The following is a 24,320-nucleotide window of genomic DNA, read 5'->3' on the forward strand; positions in this document are numbered from 1 at the left end:
TCTAGGGGCTCAACATAATGAAAACCATGAGCCATGAACCAAATCGTTAAGTTGTACATTTTTTAACATCCGCATCCATCAGCTAACAAGCGTGCTGTGACAAATTTTGGACGTAGACTCATAACGTGAGAAGCACTGGGGTACAACGAGGAACAAACTTAAGCAATCAAAAATAAACATGTACTTGCTCTTTCTGCCATTTTGAGAGAAAGAAATAAATACCCCGATGTTCTGTGAATCTATCCAAACATGACGTTTCACAGGAACGCAAGATGACTTCAACCCGGGTCACCAGTTTGAAACCTTCACAGCAGCTTGGGAAAAGCTGAACCTGTAAAATCCTCATCCTACAAACTAGAGCAAGGTGATCTATAACAGTGTTTCCCAAACACTGGGTCAGGACCCATTTGTGGGCCACAGGCCAATTTCTATGGGTCACGACTCAAATAAAAATCCCATTTCTTCTCCCCTCATTAATTAAAAATCGATAGTTGCAGCCCTACACCAGATATCATCTTGGACTACGACTATAGTAATATTGCGACAGAGCTTAATTGATCTCATGTCTTTAACTGTTCTTAAAGGCTGCATTATTGCAAAGTGATATCCTTTCCTTAACCTTTTAGACGTGTTAGATTAGGCCTACCTGAGTGAAATAAACGACCAATGCCTCTACCTGTTTGGCCATCAGATCCACATGAATGATTACTAATGATAGTCTGTCAAAATGTACTTGATGTATAAATATGTTTGTAAAACCCCAACAACACCAACAGTCATTGAAAAACTTTTGCAACATTATCGATATTATAGGTAATCAGTAAAACAAACAGTGATGTTCCTTCCTCCAGGCTGTTGGATCGATAAATACCAGGGTGTTTTAGGTCAACTTGTCCGCTTAAATAATGTTTAAAAACAGGAAGATCAAGAACACTTGGGTCATAATTTGTGTTGCCAATAAAGCGCTGGTGTTGATTTACAAGCTGGGGTCATGGTGGTGTGACTACATTTTTCCACAGCACTTGATCTACAACATGACTGTTTATCAGCCCCCACCACCTCTCAAAACAAATATGTGCCTATGCTGCCACCTGCTGGTTAAACAGCAGTAGAGCACTCTGAAACATGCTAGTCACTAGTGGACATCAATTTACATTTTAATAGTAGTACATAAACGCTATACTATAACGGAGCACCAATCAGACAGAACTCTTAACCACTTAAAAGTCCTTTAAGTGATATATAGTGATTTGTAAATATACCTACAAATGTTCCCCCTGCAATCTGATCTGGGAAAGCATCCGTGTCATTTAAGATTTTAGTTATATCAACTGTACGGTATATAGCAACATACGTTTTTCAGAAAACTCATAAGTGGTTCTTAAAAATAGTTCACAGCGCATCACTTCATGCCATGGCGTGCTGCGAGCTTGTACATCTGCTATTTGGAACACGTTTGAAAAATCTTGAAAGTGACTTTTCTTTTAATACAAATCTTCACTTTCGAGGGTCCCATGAATTTAGAAGGCATTTGTTGCATCTGCCTCTGGTCTTAATGGGTTAAGAATCAAATATGAAGAAAACTGACCTGCAGTTCTTTGAGGTCTTCTTTCTGCAGCCGTTTAAGACCCAGGATGGCGGACTGGTATTCTAGATAAATATATGGAGAGACAGTGTGTAAGGACAGTAACACAGGCATCATTTTGAACTTGATCCTTGTTAGGTTTTGCAACACCACCACTAGCGGACCAAATAAGACCTTGTGAATATTTAACTTCGAGACTCGAGTGTACGAATAGAACCCGTAAATGGACCTGTCGACTTAGGATCCATTTATACATTCTCAAATGCAATTTATTTTTTGCTCAGCAGCATCAAATAAAATGTATTCAACACCTACATGTAAGAACTAATGTGAATACATTTGATGCTGACAAGTCCTATTTGTCAATAAACATGAGTCACACGAAGGGAAAACTCTGGTGAGACACTGGTAACACGAACAGATCATGCTTCACTCACAGAAAGGAACTGCAATGATATCAAGAAGAAAAAAACAGTTAATGTATTTGGATGGTTAACAGTTAAGATCTCTGAAAATGAGATGGCATGCCAGAGCCATTTGCTTCGAGCAGACAGATGGATGGATGTTAGTATTTCACTGACAACAGCAGGGGGGGATAATGTTGTTGAGTGTTTGAACCCATCTTTAGCTGCTGCCCTGTTGGTGACTCATTCACTGTTGCTATGCGACCATGCCCACTTTTATACAATGTTGTGGCACAAGACACTTGAACACACACCACACCACACACACACACACGCACGCGCACGCGCACACACACACACACACACACACACACACACACACACACACACACACACATTGAATGAATCATAAATATGAGAAATCCAAAGCTCAATGGAACATTTTTTTAAACAAAACAAAAAAACAAAATTATTACTCACCTTCACTGTCCTCTAAACATGTCACAGCATAAAGAAAGAGAGATTCCATTCAGAACAAAAGTAAAAGAAAACTTGTGAATAAATAAAAGTCCTTGCACAGCAGTCACTGGAAGTTCTCATTACAGTTTCTAGTCTCCATATTATATTTTGTCTTTGATGCCAAGCCACGACTTGTTTAGATTTCTTTATGGGAGAGTATGTGTGTGCTGACATTAATTGCCCCTTCCTTTCCCCTATAGACTATCCTAAACCAGGAGGATGCATAATATATGTATTTAGTAGTAAAAGATTAAGCATCCGCGCATCTCATCCAGCCTGAAACTGCGTCCTGGTTCTAATTCCTTTGCTTTAGAGAAGAAGAGGAACAGCAGTCCCTGCATATATTAGCACCATTTTCTCCCTTTTGTGCATAAATCTAGGAGGAAACACAAAAAGGCGCCGGAGCGCCCGGACTCTCTTGGGCTGCAGAGAACAAGGTTAATCGAGTAGGAAGAAAAGGAAGACATCAAAGCAAAAACTAAATGGCCGGAGAGAGAAAGCACATTAACAGCAGTGAGAGGGGACGTTTTCCCACAAAGCCTAATGCAGGGGTCTTCAACAGGGGGTCCGGGACAGGGTCCTCAGAGTTACTACAGGGGGGCCGCCAAAATCTTTGTGTGATAGGATAATTTTTAAATGAACAACTTGAACCCTCACATCCCTATTCTGAGGAGAACTTTAGCCAAAAATAGCCGATCTACAAGCTCTCTCAACGCCTCGCAGCGCAAATAGGTTTGATGTAGAGGTTATAAGTGGTAAAATGTCTTAAAAAACACATTAACACAATTCCAACATAGTGATGACAGTGCTGTCAAACAAGTCTATGAAGTCATCTATGAAATCCTTGAAAATCTGCTACACAATTTTATACAATATGTAGTGGAGGTCCCTGCTTCATCTCCCTCTCAGCTAAGGGGTCCTTCACCTGAAAACACTGAAGACCCCTGGCCTAATGGCATGCCATGTTCAGCAGTACTGTGGAGCTGGGACTTTGTGTCTGGGTGACATCATGGCTGTGCAGTTAGGTTCATTTTAGGCTTACACCAAATCAGAAAGTTGTGGAAATCTCTCAGCCACTTTACTGCCAAATGCTATGCTATTTCTTTAGTGAAGATACTGTACAAGCAGGTTCAATTTGAAATCTTCCCAAGTACATTTGCTTTAATGATAATTCACTTAACGCATGCGTCACGCTTGATAAACTGGATTCATTTGAACAAGTTTCAATAGATTCCACATTGGAATAAAAAGTCAATATAACATTTTACCTGGATATTTCGGGCACAAATGTATTACGCTGCTTAGTTATAGTAGCAAAGGAGGATGTCATAAAGAATTAAGGACAATAAAGAACAAGCTGATCAAACAGAAGGCAGTTCTGGGTTGCCATGGACTTTTGAAAACGTTCTGATCAAGGCACTTGGCCCAAAGAAATAATCCTAAAGAACTCTTAACACTGGCTGTCTTTCCACGGGTATCTGGTAGATATGCTCTTATCATTTCTGCACTATTCTTATTAGTTTGTTGATATGTCAGGGCCAACACACATTGTTACACGCCAAAGGCATAACACAGATTTCTACATTATTTTATCCTGACATTATTACCTTTAAGTTGGACCACACTATAGTTTGCAGATTTTTGCTGCTATCCTGATTAATAAGAATGCCTCATAATTCTATTATTCATTCTATTATTGAAACCATATACTGTAAGTAACGTTATTTTAATTTAAATAACTTGTACTCTATTAAGGTACTAAGTATTTTTAATACATTTAATAACTCAGTCTTAATCCAATAGGATTCTTGCACAAAGCCCTTCATTCTGTGTGTACAATCTATTATAGATTGAAATCCCATCGACCTTGTCAGTAGAATTGCATTGCTAGGAAACCTCTTCACTCCAACTACTGTATATTTCCTGCCATCTATCGACACAAACACTGCAACAGGAAACAGCGTGAAAAGGTCTATAGTGGAAGACATCCATAGACTATTAAATGCCTTTTAAAGGCTCTCATCCTCTCCCCTTAACTTCCAGTGCGTTCTAATCACAAATAAATGGTACGACAGTCATACAGTTAAGTGGATATAAATCCAACTATCTCCAATTGTTTTCCAGGAGAGCACGGAGGAGAAGTGATAACTGGGCCAATCCATTCTGTTGTCTAATGATAGAGCTGAACATTTAGTCTAAAGGGTAATTGGACAACGCACATGCACTTCAACTTGGCCTTTAAAACCAAAGTAAAACTCTGAACATCAACAACCAAAAGGTGGGCCGTTTCCCCGCTATGTCACATTGTGTGCATTTGCACCATGTCCATTATATTTTCACATCAGGAAAGTATGTGTAAATCAGTGGGTAATGTGCACCTGGGACTGTGTTCCTGTATAAGAAAAATGGGTCTATCTGTATCTATCACCCTTATTACCAACCTGGATGCAGGGACGCATTCATGCTTATGTTTACTTTAACTGGATTGCATGTGTGTGTGTGTATATGTCCCTCCGTCTTTCTACTAGACCTGTGGTTCTGTTCTTACCAGCCTCAGTGTACTTGAGTCCAGTCCGGTCCTCTACTCCAACCTTCGGTGGAGGCCAGAGGCCCCTGATCTGCCCCGGCAGTCTGCCCTCAAACGGCTCCAAGGAGTGGGGAGGCTGGCTGACTGCTGCCCATGTGTACAGCTGATCTTGCTATGGAGACAGAGGGAATGAGGGGAGGGGAGGGGGGGCAGGAACAGAAGAGAGACAGATGAGGCATAGAGAGAGCATGAGAGAGAGAAACGGAGAGAAATGGACAAATGGAGGGAAAGAGAGGAGTCTATTAATTGGTTTTATTTTGCACAGGCACACATTGCTCCCTGTTGATAGGCCAATAAAGTACTGATGAATCTCAGCTCTTAAACTTAGTTAAAGCAGGGAAGAGGGGACATCAAATAAATTCCAATGTTCTTTAAGGACGCAGCTTGACTATACAGTATGTAAAATGAAAGTAGCATAGATTTTAACTCATTTAATGCCACAGACATAGATTGACAGAATCATTTTTCTTTTCTTTACATATCTACTGCATAGTACTGTGTTCTATTGGTCTGTCATTCAATGTTATATGAGATACTTAAATGGTTTCCTGTGGAAATAAGCTTAGTCTTTTCATGGATCTCCTTTTAGTAGACCTTGTACCAGTGAACTGTACCGTCATGAAACTGTACCTTTTCCTATGCAAACTTCTAATAAAGTCTTCAATCAATCAATTAATTAGGCAACTAGGCCACTGACGTAGATTGACGAGAATAGGCTATTATTTTTGTTATAAAACACTCAAAATACATTATTTTTGCCGGATTTATAAAACAGGCGTTTCATTCGAAACACTTGCTTGCCTCCAGCGGCAGATCATGTGACGGAACGTGAAAGCGGAAGTGCACGATCCATTCTGGGTCTGCTTTGTTATGATTCTGGTTAGACCCTATGAAATATAGACACACTTTTCTCCTCACCCGTAAGTCGGATTTACAATCCGAAAAAAGATCTGAGCAGCACATGCAAGGAGCGCGTGCAAGGAGCGCCCGACACAAAAGTAGGTATTTGCTCATTTTGTTAGCATGGTTGTATGAGTGTAACACTGGTGGAATTTAGCGTCACCCAGGGTACTGAAAAGAATGGACAGAACGGATAGATGTGTAGACAGTGTTTTCTTGTGGTCGTAAAAAAAACACTGAAATGGGCTGGCATTGAAAAAGTTAAGTATAGGATATCCTTCGTCCTTGTTTTAATATTATCCGATATTGATCAATTAGATCTATTGCTTTTTTCCATAGATGTTTTTACAAAAAGTGTCAATTCATTAAAATGTACAAAATCAGAATCACAATACCAGTTATAGGATTAATTACGGATACACAGAACTGTGAGGGAGACTGCCACAAAAACTTCCATTTATGTCTATTCTAATGCCTAATTTATACTCAATGGTAGGTTAGAGTCCCATGCCGAAAATAGACAACATACAAGCTCACAACTTATCACACTGCGGCGCGTTGTGAGCTTGTAGATTGGCTATTTTCGGGCACAACAAAGTATAAATCAGGCTTAATTCTATGACAGTGGCGTTCAGTGTGTGTACCTGCAACTGTTCAAAGAGGCACTAAAGCGTTTTGACTAAATGAGAGATGTCCACCTGCAGGTATTCAAAGAGATTGCAATTCCTGCGGACAGTCTGTGTAAGTTTAAGCCATGCCAGGTCCAGCAGCTTCTCCCTGTCCTCGTCGTGACAGTGACCGATCAGTTCCAGCAGCTCCTGGACAAAGTGGGGCACCATGTCCGTCTGCTTCTCAGTGACGTCCCATCCGTCCCCCCTCTTCTCCTTTACTTTTCCTCGGCCGTCGCTCTTCTGCCTGCCTCCGTCCATCCCCACCCCCTGGTCTCCGCTTTTCTCCCACTCCCGGTCTCTCCCCTTCTCCCTCTCCTCCTCACAGTCTCTCCCCTTCTCCCTGTCCTTCTCATGGTCTCTCCCCTTCTCCCACACATCCTCATCTCTCTTCTCTGTGCAATTGTGCCCATTACCCACAAATACATCCCAGCTATTTTCGAACCCTGCAGAGTCTTTTACACAGCGGTCTGGTGCCAAGTTAGCAGCAGAAGCAGCAGCAGCGGCGGCAGTGATGTTATGCCCAGTTGCCATGGATACTCTCCCACCTCTCTGCACCATGTCATCCTCTGCCTGTGACGCACCCGCGGTGGGAGGCATGGGCTCCTGCGCTGGCAACAGCCTGGAGATGCAATCCACATGCAGCTGTGAAAGCAGGCAGGACGCGGTGTCGGCCACTGCCGCTGCTGCCGTCAGGATACCGGTGGTGCACGCAGACGTGGGTGTGGGCACATCGTCCGGTGATGTGGCTTCCATCAACGTGGCAGAGGACTCGGTGTCTGGGTCAGTGTCCGAGTCTGATTCAGACGTATCCATGGTTTTGGTTAGATTTGGCACGGCACCATTAGATTACATGCCTCATCATGGCTGGCCTGCTGTAGTGGAAATTTGCAAAGTGTGCCTCATTGCAATAGCTGTTTTAACGGCTGAAAATGTGTCTCTAAGTCGAGATTAGTTTTTTTGCAAAGCCGATGGAATCACATGAAATCAGCACTGCTACTTTAGTCCACATGACAGAGCAGCTACACTTAAGTTTCATTCATTCAGGCCAATTCAGCTGTTCCAAAGGAACGATAATTCCAGTTCCATGTCGGGCGAACAGTCGCCAGACTTCCGCAATAATGTCAAGGAAGATTCATTGCTTTGCAGTCGTTTTCTTGGAACTTGGTCAAGACATAGGGCTGGTCCGAAAGCCTGTGTATACCCGGATATCTTCAAAATCTGAAAGGTGTGACCACACTGTAGTGTACACTGAATGAGTTGTGTAGTTGTGTATCAGTGAATGAAATGCTCAACATCCAAGAAAAGCGGGGCTCCACCCACCAAATGATGTCATGCTTGTATACGCAAAAACGCATTAAAATTAGGAAACTGACATCTCAGCTATGTGGCTTTCACCAGTTTGAAATTATCCAGATATCTTCCTCTGACCAGGCAGATCTGCTTTTGGCTGACCGATGCTGCATGTTTGATTCCCCATGCTGATGAACTCCGGTATATACATGCATGGTAGCCCCTTATACTGAAAACACTATGTATTCCACTCCAAGCAGTCAGTATATTTCCATGCACTCAGTCTTGTCACATTCCCCGCAAAAAGAGATACAGAGCATTAAGATGTAGCAGATTTGTTCCGTTATGCATCAGTGTTTTTTGGTCTATACGCGTATCCATTGGCAAATTAAGTCAAGGCATTAAAAAATAGTCCATTATACTGTAGGGGCAGTAGACAAAGCAGCAAAATAGCATCCAAGATTTCTCCATAGCTACAGAATGCCATCAGGTAGTGTCTTGACTTCCGATATTGATACTTCTCCCTGTCTCTCTTCCCTGAACCCACCTCTTCAAATGATTGACACTTCTTATCCATCAAATTAAAAGTCCTGTATCCATGCGGCTGTCTCATGGTGGTTGGGGCTCGTCACTCAGCCTCTGTAGAGAAACGTCTCCTGTGATTTGTTCCATTTCTCTGGCCCCCCTCTACAAGGGCCGCTACCTCCTCTGTGAATGATGTCTCTAATCACCCATTCATCTTTTCTTTTATCCTCTCCATTCATCTATCCTTGATCAAGGCACTGATCCGGTATCCTGTGTGAAAAGAGCATAAATTCCCTCCGGCACTCACTGTGTCCTTCATCACAAAAATGTGTCACAAAACTGTATATCCCCTGCTCCTCTTCCTCAGGCCTTCATCGAGCCATCAGCCCTGTCCAGTCCTGCATGTCCTGAAAGCCTTCATTCCATGATGCCACCTCCTCCTCCTCTTCTTCAGCCCTTGCTCCGCCTGCATCTCTCCCCCCCCTATCTCTTTCTCTCTCTCCTCCCTCCCTCTCTCTCTTTCTATGCTGGGGTTGCAGCTTTCTTTCCCAGGCTGCGGTATGCAGTCAGATCGGGTTCTGCTGTGGTGACGAGGAACAGGCTCTGGGTGGGGACAGGGATGCGAGAGAGAGAGAGAGGAGGGTGGAGAGAAAAGTGTGTGCACATAAACTTGTGTGTAGGGTGAGAGTTTGTGTTGGGACCTCTGTGTGTCGGTATGTGTGTGGGTTCGAGAGAGAATGAGTGGCTTTGGGTTAGAATCGTGTGCGAGCGAGCGAGCATGAGTGCATTTAGGGTAAAATCCAATCTATAAGGGAGAGGGTGTGTTTGGAATAGAATGTATAAGTGAGCAGGTAGTTTGTGATAGAGAGGGAGGGAGGGAGGGAGAGAAAAAGAGACACACTGAGTGAGTTTGGGGCAGAATCTATAAGAGGGAGAGAGTTTGGGTAGAATGTATAAGAGTAGAATGTGTAAGTGAGCAGGCGGTACGTGATAGAGAGATAGAATGTGTCCGTGGCAGAGGACAGTCCAGTCGATGGTTGGCAGGGCTAGTCTGCCTTGTAGAACATCTGCAGCTTGTTTTAGCTCCAAACACACATGCACCATCTCAGGTTTCTCTCTCCATGGGTTGTCATGTGACGCAGGTGACATCAGGAAGGTGCTGAAGTCAACAGTTTGAACCGCACCCAGAGGTCTGCAACATTTATGCTGGATCTCCAATAATGCATTTACAAGACTTTAGCAAATTCAGATGCCATACTGTACATCTTAGAGTTGGGCTACCGTTCCTGCAGTGATCCAACATGGGAATGCAGGAAAACATTTTAACCACATAAACCATATGCCAAGGCCCCTCAGGGCTCTATACTTGCCCCCCCTTCATTATTTGCCGAAAATAGCCGATCTCCATCTTCCAAATGTTCACCTATTATTATGACATGCCCAGAAAAGGAATGCTAGGGTTCAATTCACACGGATAACACCGAGCAGTCTTCTATGCATCTCTAAAACGACGCCCAAGTTGTGCTGAAAGCTTTAGTGGCAGTGATGCAGTTAACTCCCTGGGGTGAAATCTGTGAATGTGAAAATAACTCTTTACTTTATGGTTTTAGCCGCTATAGCCTGGTTGCTCATGATATTGTCCTTGTTCCCGAAATAGCCAGAAAGGGAAATATTCTCAGGTCAATATGCGTTGTAACATGAATATTGTTTCTGTAGAGACCATGGGTCTTCAGCAGGGGGTCCGGGTCCCCTAGGGGGTCCTCAGAGTTACTACAGAAGGGCCGACAAAACTTTGTGTAATAGGAACTTTCATTTTAACATAAACCACTTTAACACCAGTAAGACTCCCTAATCGGGAGATTAGCGACCGTTGGTCGCTTATCTCCACAAATATCACAACCTCCACCTCTCACGTCATACGGGCAGCCATAGTTACACCTGGAATGTTGAATCTCCATATATGGAGATAACCTACGCATCACACAAAGTCTGACCTCACCAGCCCATACTTGGGCATGGACGACTTATATCTCCATATACGGAGATGGCCATATATGGAGATACGATGACATCACAGAGTCCAAAGCTGATGATGTGGCGTGATGTCATACAATACACAAACAAGCCCTATATAAAGGGGCAATTCTCACCAGGGAAGAGAGCATTCCTCGACTAGAGGTTGTGGATTGGCAGGCAAGGAGTGTGTGTGCAAAGTTTGGCATGTCTTGGGGCAACGGTGGCGGAGATATGAGTTGGGGAAAAGTGTGACATGACGGACAGACTGACTGACTGACAGACAGCCGGTGGAGGTTTTGGTAGTAAATGCGAGCTGACGGTCGCAACTAGCATCCCTATTTTGAGGGGGGACAGTCACTGACAAAAAAGGATCTACATGCTTGCAGCGAGTTGTGAGCTTGTAGATCGTCTAATTTCAGGTAAGATGTTTTAAGTTTGGTAATATAATAAGTATCGAGGGTTTTAAAAATATCTGAAAATACACATAAATAGAAAAGATAATGTGTTTAAAAAAACTAATTTACTCAACACTGATGATACTGCTGTCAAACAAGTCTATGAAGCCATCTATGAAATTTATGAAAAAGTTCAATCTGCAAAACTTTTTAAACAATACAATGGGGGTCCCTGCTGGCCCTGCTATAGACTATGGCACTGGTCTTCAACAGGGGGTCTGGGGTCTAGGGGGTCCTCCAAATCTTCCAATCCTTTTAATATTAACAACTTGAACACTAGTGTCCATATTCTGAGAACTGTAGCCAAAAATAGCAGATCTACAAGCTCACAACGACTCGCGCTTCGAGGCGTTGTGAGCTTGTAGATCGGCTATTTTCAGCAAAGAGGTTTCGTGTTGAGTGGGAAAAGAGCAGACTAAGTACAGAGTGAAAGGTCAAGTTTATTAAGTACTGATGGTTCAAGTGGTTAAATATCTGGAAACACAAATTTTGATGAACCCAAAATACACTGATGATTATGCTGTCAAACGATGAAATTACTGGTATATGGTTCATCTCTCTCACAGCTAAGGGGTCCTTGGCCTGAAAACTTTGAAGACACCTGGACTATGGTTATTATTAACAATGAATTAAAATGTACATCAACACAACAGCATAAGTGGTTCTCTTGAAACACTTTTTAACCGATTTCACAGGGGACCCCATGGAACCCCATCAAGGTTCCACATTGAAATCCACAGACGCTAGTCTGTAAGACCGGTTACAGTATGACGACACAGTGAGGGCTAATGGGAGAGGTACTGGACAAAATCTTGCACAATGCACAGATGGCCCAACTCACACTGGGAGACGCACACGCAATGGCGCACACACAACTGAGGCGTGTGTGAAGCCAAGAAGCAAATTACATCAAACTAAAAAGCCAATCATCACCTAACAGACTGACCAATCATCTCCTGAAACAAGCATCATGTGATCTCTCACATCAGTACCCTATTTCCATGGAAACCATAACAATATACAGTATCATTTCCGAGCATGCTGAAAGAGGGATTGATACAGAAATTAATGCAAAACAGTTGCACAAAATGAAGTGCATATTAAATGTGCGTAATCTATCTATAAATGCGAGAAGTCTCTGCGTGTCTGTCTGCGTGTATGTAATCCGCGTATCTCGAGAACCGTTCGTCCCACCGGCTTCAGATTCGGCACGCACGTTCTCCGCCGCGGCGCGGAGTGCAGTGCCCGGCCTCGACCCGACCCGACGCGCGTTTTTTCCGAAACGGCGCAAAACGTTCGGAATCTCCTTATGCGGAGCTGATTGTTGACATCAGGCTGTTCCGGAGGAAATCGGCGTAAGCTCTGACTCATTGTGACATCACTTCATAAAAGGCTCTGACATCACGTACGCCACATGAGTCAACAAAAAATCTCTGTGAGTGTGTAATCCGCGTATCTCGAGAACCGTTCGTCCCACCGGCACGCGCGTTCTCCATATATGGGCATAAAATGAATGCCCCCATATATGGGCATAAAATGGATTGCAGACAGACAGATACAGATATCTCCATATATGGACATAAATGGACAGAGGCAAACAGATGGTCAAAGATCTCCATATGGGCATAAAATGGACGCAGACAGACAGATACAGATATCTCCATATATGGGCATAAATGGACACAGGCAAACAGATGTTCAAAACGGGTCCTATGACAACAGGTATAATGAGGTTTGCATTAAAGGGGGAACCGGCACTGTGTCTGCAACACAGTTGGAGGCACAGACAGATACTCCATATATGACCGTTCGTCCCACCGGCACGCGCGTTCTCCATATATGGGCATAAAATGAATGCCCCCATATATGGGCATAAAATGGATTGCAGACAGACAGATACAGATATCTCCATATATGGACATAAATGGACAGAGGCAAACAGATGGTCAAAGATCTCCATATATGGGCATAAAATGGACGCAGACAGACAGATACAGATATCTCCATATATGGGCATAAATGGACACAGGCAAACAGATGTTCAAAACGGGTCCTATGACAACAGGTATAATGAGGTTTGCATTAAAGGGGGAACCGGCACTGTGTCTGCAACACAGTTGGAGGCACAGACAGATACTCCATATATGGGCATAAAATGGACGCAGATAGACAGATATCTCCATATATGGGCATAAAATGGACCCAGAACTATAACTGCAGTGATCTCCATATATGGACATAAAATGGACGCCGACAGACAGACAGACAGACAGATACAGATATCTCCATATATGGGCATAAATGGACACAGGCAGACAGATGGTCAAAACGGGTCCTATGAAAACAGGTATAATGGGGTTTGCATTAAAGGGCGGGGCATTCATTCCCTATTTACATTGTTCCGAGTTGGCCAGGTCGCCGACTAGACGCTGGGCCGCCCTTAGCTTCTAGTCATAATAAATAGAGAATAGTTAATTCATTAAATAGCCTAAGGACATTATAGTATCTTCTCCAGACAACTTCAGATTGACTCTCTCTCAAACTGAAATCCATTATCAGTTGTCATTCCACTATTAATAAGATTTTTGCTAACAATGCAATCGTCAGTCTGTGAATTTATTCTACAAAATAAAATTGGTTGGGATAAAAAAGTGTTTTGCTACATTGTTTTATGTCAATAGTTGTGTTTCAATCACAGAGTGAATACTGTAAGCTGTAGGACCTGTGAGGGAGGCTCACTACTTAAGAGGATAACAATCGGTGGTAGGTGCTCAGACACTGTTGACCACATGATCGCAACATCCTCTGTTTGACTCTGAGACAAAGTGTTGCATGACCTTCACTCTATCTGGTTTCCTGTGTCTCTATGATCCTATCTACTGTGCATTCAATGGGCTGAGTGGTTGAAAAATGTGAGTGTTTACATCTACAAGCAAGTGATACAAAGTACCTAGGATAGCAAGTAGACATAAACCTAGCACCTGACGAAATAACCTACTAGCATGTATCTAAATAACTAAACAGCAAACTGACAAACAAAACAAAAAGATCAATCTCTGCTGCAGTGCTGTTGCTAACCAAAACCATAGGGATATAAGAATGGACACTTACATCAAACTTAGCTGCAGCTGCTGTGGTGTTTAGCTGAGCGGCGCTGCCTCCCAGCTGCTCTCTGAAGCAGTCGGTGAAGGGCAGCAGGAGGCCCATGGCCAGGATCCTGGAGCACAGCCTCTCCGCCTCCTCTGGCTCCGTCTCCTCCTGCTGCAGGAAGAACTTCTCCAACAGGGTGCGACCTGGGCCAAGACACCGAGGGACCACAGATACTGGATGTTAGGGGAGTCAAGACGCCATTACTCAAGCTGTGAGCTGACAAGATGACTAATCACATACTTAGCTTCCGATGCCGAGTCGTAGCCCATTGTTTACCAATGTTTCGACTGAGATTGTGGCAAAGAGTGCAACATTTTATAAACAATTCACCGTTTGTCAGCATTCTGGTTGGTCCCTGACTGACCAACCAGCAGGCTCTTTCTGCCTTGTCCCACCCTGGTTCTGCCTTTTTATGTTGAATTTGGAATAAAAACATTTTAAAACATGCCCTGTCACTATACTGCCACTGAGAGGCACCTTTTTACTGAAACCAAGATTAAAATGAGAATTGAATACATAGAATAACAATTCGAAGCAACTGAATTACAATGGTAGTGGATGGAGAGAAAGGACTTTTGTCCCACCAAGACACAGGAACCAATGGGCGCGAAGAGGGGCGGGACAACGAGTGGGACTTGACAAAGGGTGAATTTGAAAAACTTGTTATAGGTAAAGATTTTCACTTAAAAATAAACACAAAAGTGGCAGATCAACAAGCTCTACAAGCGCGAGCTTGTAGATGGGGCGTTTCTGATGGCATTGGTATTTTTAAAGTATTTGAATCAGGCTTAATTATAATTCAGCTACAGTATATAACTCAATCAACTGAAAATACTTTTGATCAATGGCCTCAGGTGATTCCTTTGTTCTGACCAAGATGTTGGCTGAGTGGCTGGTGACAAAGCTGGGCCCTAGTCAGGGTGTCTGCATAGCCCATGTTCTGAAATAAGCCTCAGGGGCTTTATTGTGTTTTTATCCTCTGTGATATTGTGTCTGTATAGGTTGTGGAAATAATGATCTGCGCCATCTTTTAATCAAATAAATTCATTCATTCATTCATTCATTCATTCATTCACTCACTCACTCACTCAATCACTGCAAGAGTGACATAGAGAGATCTTTGGGTGGAATGGGCTGAGGAGAAAGGACATGCAAGGCTGAATGAAGCTCTTCTGAATAATCTTCTAAGATATGCATTCATCTTCAGCATGAACAGTATACTGTATATATGTTCCAGTACAGACATGGCCAATATGTTACCTTTCACAGTTTCTGTTTCTCTACAGAAACAGATCTTGTTTTTCTCTCTCTAGTAGAAAGGCGATTGTTCAATCAAACATATAATTTTCCAAATGTCTGAGTGAGTGTCTGTCTGTCTGAGTGTCTGTCACAGCGTTTCTCCTCAGTGGCTGGAGCAATTGATCTGAAATCGCATCACCATTAGCATATGAACACACCTGACACAACTGTGAAGCCCGTTTGTCACTTTCACAAATCATATGCTGTATATTAGCATTTTTATGGTATCTATTCTGCATCTAGCATGAGGCATATCTATTCTGCATCTAGCATGAGGCAAAATGTTTAACCAGCTCTGTGTGTGTGTGTGTGTGTGTGTGTGTGTGTGTGTGTGTGTGTGTGTGTGTGTGTGTGTGTGTGTGTGTGTGTGTGTGGGGGGGGGGGGGGGGGGGGGGGGTTGTCTGGCCCTGTTACAGATGTTGTCCAAAAATCATGCAGATCGACACACAGTATCTCTATAGCCATTAAACGAAACGGGTATTTCTTACATTGATGCTCCTACATATTATCATGCAAGCACCAGTTAAAGTTACTTTCCATCCCTCATATACTGTGTGCACAGTGCACACCCCATAACCCACACACTGCACATCATTTCGGAGCTCACATCTTTGAACGGGTAAGGACTATATCTTTGAACGGGTAAGGGCTAGTCTGTAATAATGTCTGTATTTGATTATGGAGATGTGCTCTACATGCATGCTTCACGCTCCACGCTGAAGCCACTTGATGCGGTATACCACAGTGCCCTGCGCTTTATCACTGGCGATAGTTATCTGACCCATCATTGTGAGTTGTATGAAAACGTGGGATGGCCATCTCTTGAAGTTCGCAGAGAGCAACATTGTATGTTATTTATTTATAAGGCCTTGTGTGGTAAACTTCCTCTGTATCTATCCTCACTTTTAGATCTAAAAGTCACAGGACATTCAACACGCGCACATTACTCCGACATTAGACATTAGATATACCTGTCCACGTATGAACAGTGAGCAAGGAAAGACTGCCTTTATGCACTATGCTCCACACAAATGGGAAAAGCTTCAGGATTCGCTCAAACTGTCTCGATTGGTTTCACTAGAGGCATTTAAAGTGATGCTTGAGGACACTCTACATAGGGAGTGTACCTGTTTTATGTAAAAACTGTTTATGTGTATCTCTGATGTTGTATGTTGTTGTATTTTGATTCAATTGTTTGTTGTTCTGTTCATTGCTGTATTGTTTTTATGTTGTAATCAGGGTGTCCTTGAAAAAGAGAGCTTGCTCTCAATGGGCTCCCCTGAATAAATAAAGGAAACAAACAAACAGAGCATGTGAATGGTGAGGTGTGCCAGATTTATAGTTGTGCATCGTGTCACACACACATAGCCAATCTACATATTGTCTCTGTCGGCTGGAAACCTCATATGTCCAATGTGTTTGGTACTTCACAGGAATCAAATTCAAAAATCGTTAATGTACAGTAGCAGATCGGCAAGCCGCCGCGTTTTGAGCTTGTGGATCTGCTACTTTTAATGGTTTCTGACCCAGTAGTATGATCATCAAGTAGGACAAAATATGGAGATGAGGTTTCTACCCGACAACGATATACAGTACGTTTACTAGTACCTTTAAAAACTATGAAGAACACATCTACACGCATTATGAGCTTATATATTGTCTATTTTTGGTGCGGCAACACCACTCAAATAAGTATAAATCAGGCTTAAACTTGGCTCAGTAGTCTTTTTTTTTCTTAAATTTTTATCCCACGATTTTTGTAACCCATTTTTTCACCCGGTGCCAATTGCCTAAGCTGTGATCCTGGGCTCTACTCTCCCTCTGCCAACCTGGGGAGGGCCCCGAACTGAGCTCATGCTTCCTTCAATGCATGAGGAGTGAGCAGGCCGCTTCTTATCACCTGACAGGGGGAGCTTCCCCGGTTGGACGTAGCGCGTGGAAGGAACACGTTATTCCAACCAGTTCCACTCCCCTCCATCAGGCGCCCCGGCTGGCCAGGGGGAGGCTTTATAGAGACCAGGATTACTGCATGTTTTTGTGAGGGTATCTAGATAGATAGATAGATAGATAGATACCTTTATTATCCCAAGGGGGAAATTTAGTTGTCCAGTAGTAGCACAGCAGTATACAGTTATTTACAAAGTTACAGAGACGTAAGAAAGATAGATAAGAGGGAAAAAAACAAAAACAAAGACAAGAGCAGTACAGTACCAATAAGGAGAAGGTGCATCAATAGAGGGGGGCAAATAATATACAAGTAAATATACATAAAGTGTCTTGCAAAAGAGACCATAGCAGTCAATGCTAGTTAGTGCAAACAAGTATCTCACTGTCATTGTTAAACAAAGCAAAAATACTCAGAAACTACCAACACTAACAACCTAATAGTGCAGTGTCAAAAATCAGTGCGAAAAAACGAAGAAACTAGGAAGCGTGTCACCGCAAGGCGCACCTGAGCACTCTTCTTGGAAGGTCCTTAGAGTTCAAAGTCAATACAGCAATTGTTCCTTAGAGGTCAAAGTCAATACAGCAATGGTTCCGTAAGTCTAAGTTAGGAAGGGAGACCTTTTCAAGCGTCCGTTATGTGTCTCGTTGTACAGCTTAAGGGCAGCCGGTACAAAAGATTTTCCTAATCTCTCACATCTCCGTACTGGGTAGGTAAAGCGGTCGTTTCCTCTCTTACTCCAGTAACTGGTGATCTCTAGATGGAGGGGGTGGGAGGAGTTCTCCAAGATGGAATCTAGCTTCTTCGCAGTGCGCACCCTGGTTACTTCCTCCACCCCCTGCAGAGAGGACCCAACGACAGAGCCAGCTTTCTTCACCAGTCTGTTTAGGTTAAACGTGTCACCTGCTCTGTTGTTGCCACCCCAGCATGTTATGCCAAAAAAGAGGACACTTGCCATGACAGACTGATAGAACATCTGTAGCATCCTATTGCACACCCCAAACGATCTCAGTCTTCTCAGGAGGAACAGCCTGCTTTTCCCCTTGCTGTGAATCGCCTGCGCGTTGTCCGACCAGTCCAGTGAACTATTCAGGTGTACTCCGAGGAATTTGTAGTTATCCACGAGCTCAACGACCTCACCGTTAATGGTGCTTGGCACCGGGGGGACTCTCTTGGAGGTGCGGAAGTCCACCACCATCTCCTTAGTCTTGCTTGCGTTGAGCTTGAGATGGTTGTCCTCGCTCCACTGCACAAAGTCCCTAACCACACCATCGTGCTCAGCCGTGTTGTCACCCGAGATCTTGCTGATCACTACGGTATCATCTGAGAACTTCTGCAGATGACAGGTCTTGGAGTTGAAGCGGAAGTCCGATGTATAGAGAGTGAACAGGAAGGGTGAGAGCACAGTTCCTTGAGGGGCCCCCGTGTTGCTCACCAGCACATCGGACCGACAGCCCTGCAGTCTCACAGACTGTGGTCTTTCTGAAAGGTAGTCTGTGATCCATGCCACAAAGCCCTTGTCCACCCCCATCAGCGTAAGCTTCTCCGCAAGCAGAGACGGTTGGATAGTGTTGAAAGCACTGGAGAAGTCAAAAAACATAATTCTGACTGTGCTGCCCAGATCTTCCAGATGGGTGAGAGACTTATGGAGCATGTAGGTGATGGCGTCATCAACCCCAATATCAGCCTGGTAGGCAAACTGAAGGGGGTCCAGGTGATCACTGACCGCCGGTCTCAGTAGGTTCAGAACCAGCCGTTCAAAGACCTTCATGACCTGTGATGTCAGGGCGACTGGTCTGTAATCATTGAGGACCGAGGGACGGGTCTTCTTAGGCACTGGGACAATGCAGGAGGACTTCCACAGCTGTGGTACCTTCCCCGTCCTCAGGGAGAGGTTGAAGAGATGCGTGAGGGGGACAGCAAGCTGCTCCGCGCAAGCCTTAAGCACCTTAGAGTTGATGTTATCAGGTCCCGCTGCTTTCCTGGTGTTGACTTTTCCGAGTTGGCGCCTCACTTGCTCGGTGGTGAGAAACAGGGTGGGTGGGGGGGGGGGGGGATGGTGCAGGGGAAGAAAGAGGGCGGCAACCGAGGTCACCGTTTAACCCAGCCACTGCTTGTTGAACATTAACAGGAGCACCTACCCTACCCTAGGAGACACGGGGAGAACATGCAAACTCCACACAGAAAGGCCCTTTTGCCAACCCCACCTAGGGTGTGGGCACTGATGACGCGGAGGAGGGAACACGCCCCCAGCACCCACAGTGTCCCCCGGCGGGAATCGAACACAGGACCTTCTAGCTGTGAGGCGACAGCACTACTGACTGCGCCACCGTGCCCCCACATTGGCTCAGTAGTCTTGATACTGTGCATGGACATACAGTAGTAGAATCATCTCCAGTCCACTGCATTGAGGTGCGTCACAGCCTCCTGCTTCCATTCATCACCACTGCATTTGACTTTATTACTGCAGCCTTTAAGCCAATGGTTGAACAGCAGATGTCACTGACGGCCTCAGGTCTGTGGTGGGTAAAGTTACATTATATTTCATGACCTTTTGGCACATGAAGTAAAAATTCTAAACATAAAGAAGTCTATGATGGCTCCTGGTCTGTGGTGGTGGGTAAAATTAGACTAGAATAATTCGTTGACTTGTGACCCTCCAGCTAAAATAAGTAAATAGTTCTAACCATAAATAAAATAAACTGCAACCACTTCAATCTATTTATGTTGGTATTTGGTATTCCGTTGAATGTCTGTTAGTGTTCTGTCTCTTGAGTGTTAGAATTGAAGTGTTTTGGTTTATTTTAACACCACTGATGAGTCATAGCCTCATCCTTCTCCCATCTCTCTAGTTCTCACATCACTTTTTTTGCTTTTACATTCCACTCCTGCCCTGCCTCTGCCACAAAATAATAAATGTGAAAATGTTGTGAAATATTGAATATCACAGTTCAGTCCAAAAATATCATTAAGTCATACAGAACCTTCCAGCTACACAATTATCTCATGCAAAGTGGCGCTTGGAGTCGGGACATACTGTACAGAAATGGCACATTTATAAAGTGTGGCCCTGGAGAGTGGAGACAGTACAAGCCAGAGAGGTACTGTAATTATTAATTATTAAATATTGTGTTTACATTGCAAGCATATTTGTAGATTGTGTTAATGTGTTAACAGAACCCTATCCAATCAAACAGTAAAACAGAATCCCACTGAGTCTTCTCACAATCACTCTAATGCCCAATTTTGCAGCACTGTATAATGGTGTTGCAGACCAAAAATACGTTTTCATGTCTTTATAGATAGGATTTGCGTCAGGAGTCAGGACTAAGATAGCCTACTGAAAAACAGCTTCTTTCCAAGAACTGTGACAGCATTAATGGACTCTAAACTTCATTCCCAGATTTCCCACACAGGTACACACGCACATACACAGGTGAACTTATCTTGTATTCTGAATACATTAAACGTTTTATGTGATTACTATAAATAGCACTCAACGCTTCCTCAATGTCCTTGGCTTCATGCACTTGTCCATTTCCTTTCCACATTCCTCTCTCCATCTCATACACACACTCCATTCCAGTGAGCCATCAACTTGACAGGTGGTTAACTGGAGTGTAAGTGCGTGGTCTGGGCCATATAGACAGGGCTAACGGTGTAAAAACCTGATTAAAGGGTGTACCAAACTTTTCTCAATTGATTCTTATGCATTTTTTCCTGTAGAATCCATTTCTGCAATATACATTTTTATATCGCGCATAATTAATGAGATAATTAGCATTTTTGACTAATTATGTCTGCCCGGGTAGCTCAGTCAGTAGAGCTCTCGCCTTTGTACCGCAAGGTCATGGGTTCGATTCCGGGCACCGCCAACTCAGCGTATGAGTAGCACGGCTTGGCAAGTCGTGCGGCAAGTACTGGGAGCTGATGGTAGGTGTGGCGCTCCACCTCAGCAGTCCATCTCCCAGGGGTCTAGCGCATTGTAACGGGGACAGACTCCCGCGTGTTACCGGCTGATACCGACAATAAGCCACTCCCGACCTACTTGTTATAGGGTTTGCCCTGTTATTTCCGCCCATGTGTCAAATATGCTAATTATCTCATTAATGATGCACAATACAAAAATGTATATTGCAGAAATGGATTCTACAGGAAAAAATACATAAGAATCAACTGAGAAAAGTTTGTTAAACCCCTTTATCAAATTGTTATAGGTTTTTCCTGTTGTTTCCCCTCATATGTCAAATATGCTTCAAATATGCTAATTAACTCATTAATGATGCACAATACAAAAATGTATATTGCAGAAATGGATTCTACAGGAAAAAATACATAAGAATCAACAGAGAAAAGTTTGGTAAACCCTTTTATCATTTTTTAAATAGGGTTTGTCCTGTCATTTCCACCCATGTTACAAATAATTTGACACATGGGCAGAAAGAACGGGAAAGAATTCATCAAAAATTGATAAAAGGGTCTACCACACTTTTCTCAGCTGACCTTTATGTAATTATTCCCGTAGAATCCATTTCTGCAAAGTATATTGTTGTATTGTGCATAATTAATGAGATAATTAGCATAATTAGTCAAAAATGCTAATTATCTCATTAATTATGCACGATATAAAAATGTATATTGCAGAAATGGATTCTACAGGAAAAAAATACATAAGAATCAATTGAGAAAAGTTTGGTACACCCTTTAATCAGGTTTTTACACCGTTAGCCCTGTCTAATAGGCTGTAGGGATAGACACAGACTGCCATGTGAAAGGTTTCAACAGACTATTTAAAGGCAATTTAAAGGCTACAGTTGTACTGTAAGACCAGAGGTTTTAAATATCCCTGTGAAATACCGGGCCTCAATTACAGAGAAGAGGGATTGTTTTCCCACTCCGTTTGCTTGCAGTGCTTTTACATGAATGGTTTGTGTTATCGTTTCATCATTACTATACTTTAACATACAGTAGTGTAATGGCACACATTAAAATAAATATATTCTTTATTCTCATTGTCAACTGTGTAGATCTCATTCTCATAAAACCCCGTCCTTTATTTGGAAATCATCAAACTGTAGCAGTATAGAGTAAGTCCACCATATCTATTCTCAGGGACAAATTGTTAAAATATCTGTGCCGATCACACCGAGAGCAACCACTAAATTCAGACGAATTTAGATGAAATGAAGGCGGCACAAGATAAAAGACTGTTAAATCTACTAAATGTACTCAATGGCGCACAGACCTCCGCCAAGGTGTCAGTGTATTTGTTAAATGTTGTTTTGTAAAAGTGTTCCGGTGCTTCTTTCATCAAATATAACTTCATGACATCCTACAAATTCTGCTGTCACTCAGTGCCATCTATTGGTTGACAACGAAATGGTGTGACCAGTTAATACAATGTTTCTGAACCCATTCTGGGGGTGAACTACTCCTTTAATAACTGCTCGAGATATCCTGCTAACAGATAGACAGACAGACAGACAGACAGACAGACAGACAGAGAGACTGGCAAACATGGCATTCTTATCAGAGGTCACTTAAAGCCAGTGGTGGAAAAAGTACTCACATATTTTACTTGAGTAAAAGCATCAATACTGCAATGTAGAAATACTCTAGAAAGTAAAAGTCCGGAATTCAAAATGGTACTTTATGTAAAAGTATTGGCATAAAAATGTACTTAAAGTGCCAAAATGTAAAAGTACTCAGTATGCAGAATTTTTTCAAATGTACAAATATCAGATAGCAGATCTTTGAAAATAGACGATCTACAAGCTCATTGTGAGTATGTAGATCGGCTATTTTCAAATGGCCGAGATTTATAGTGTTTATTTTATTTTTATTTACAAACTAACTACAAAGTTTTCAAATAATTGTAGTGGAGTAAAAGTAAAATATTTGCCTCTCGGATGTAATTGAGTAGAAGTAAGATTATTGGAAACTGGAAATACTCAAGTAAAAATACCTCAAACTGTACTGTACTTGAGTAAATGCACTTAGTTACTTTACACCACTGCTTATAGCTGTCAAATGTCCAGTGTAAAGATGTGCACTATCAGTAATCCCATTCCTAGTTGAAACCTCGCTCTCCCCCATTATACTGTGTGTGACACCTCCATTCCTGTTCAGCTGGACATGCTTACAGGTTTAATTCTATTCGCTTTTGCTCCATTGGTATCATCAGTCGATACGAGTTACCAGGGATCACTGGAGCGAAGCAGTGAGGTCAGATTGTATTGATGACAGCTTGAGTGGACAACGTTTGGAAAGGGCCAGGAAATGAGGGCAAACAACTGCATTAGTTATCAAGCGCCAAACATTACTTCGGATTTGGAATGTATGCTTTTTAAAGAGACTGATTGGGTCCTAGAGCTGCTAAAACTATATTTTCTTTCTTAGCAATTATTCTATTGATTATTTTTTTCAAATAACCTTAAAGCGCTTTTTTTAAAATACATTGATTAGTCTGATTAACCACATAGCACTTTTGCCCTATTTTATACTTAACGGTATTACAAAATGCATATGTATAAACTCACGTCTCAATGTGACGCATTATGAGCTTATTATTATGACACACACACACACACACACGTATTAGTAACTGCATCCTTATAGGGATCCCAGGGAGGAATAAAGAGTGAAATGCGTAACATCTCTCTCTCTACGCCAAATCACACAAAATATGAAATGGTGTCAATTTCCTCTATCTGCTGAGAAGTGGAGTTAAGCGGCTCACTAGGCAGGAGATTAGTATTAACTGTTGTTATAATCTGAACACCACTGCAAACCGACTGGCGCTCAGCCACGGACATATGACAAGTTAATCACATGCAACATGGCGTGTGAAGTGGACTTATCTTGGGGCAAACGCTTTCAACGTTTGGCATATCTACAGTATACTGCTGCTCACATTATATTGATTACACAACATTACAGATACACAAGGCATCAGAGTCAAAAGTCCAGATCAC

At 42.8% G+C, this 24,320-nt stretch overlaps 1 protein-coding gene across 1 annotated transcript in view; it reads right to left on the reverse strand.

Annotated features, from left to right (window-relative positions):
* The window catches only part of fmn2b (formin 2b), a gene marked incomplete at both ends in the record, with an annotated part of 121,970 nt that overhangs the window by 90,436 nt on the left and 7,214 nt on the right, over window positions 1-24,320 (reverse strand). Inside the window, 3 exons of the mRNA XM_080747426.1 lie at window positions 1,589-1,650; window positions 5,057-5,207; window positions 14,064-14,245. Of these exons, the coding sequence (XP_080603552.1) occupies window positions 1,589-1,650; window positions 5,057-5,207; window positions 14,064-14,245 (395 nt within the window). The remainder of the gene's footprint in view (window positions 1-1,588; window positions 1,651-5,056; window positions 5,208-14,063; window positions 14,246-24,320) is intronic.

This window comes from Nannobrachium achirus (genome assembly GCF_963921795.1).
Source record: "Nannobrachium achirus genome assembly, chromosome: 18".
Lineage (NCBI taxonomy): Eukaryota > Metazoa > Chordata > Actinopteri > Myctophiformes > Myctophidae > Nannobrachium > Nannobrachium achirus.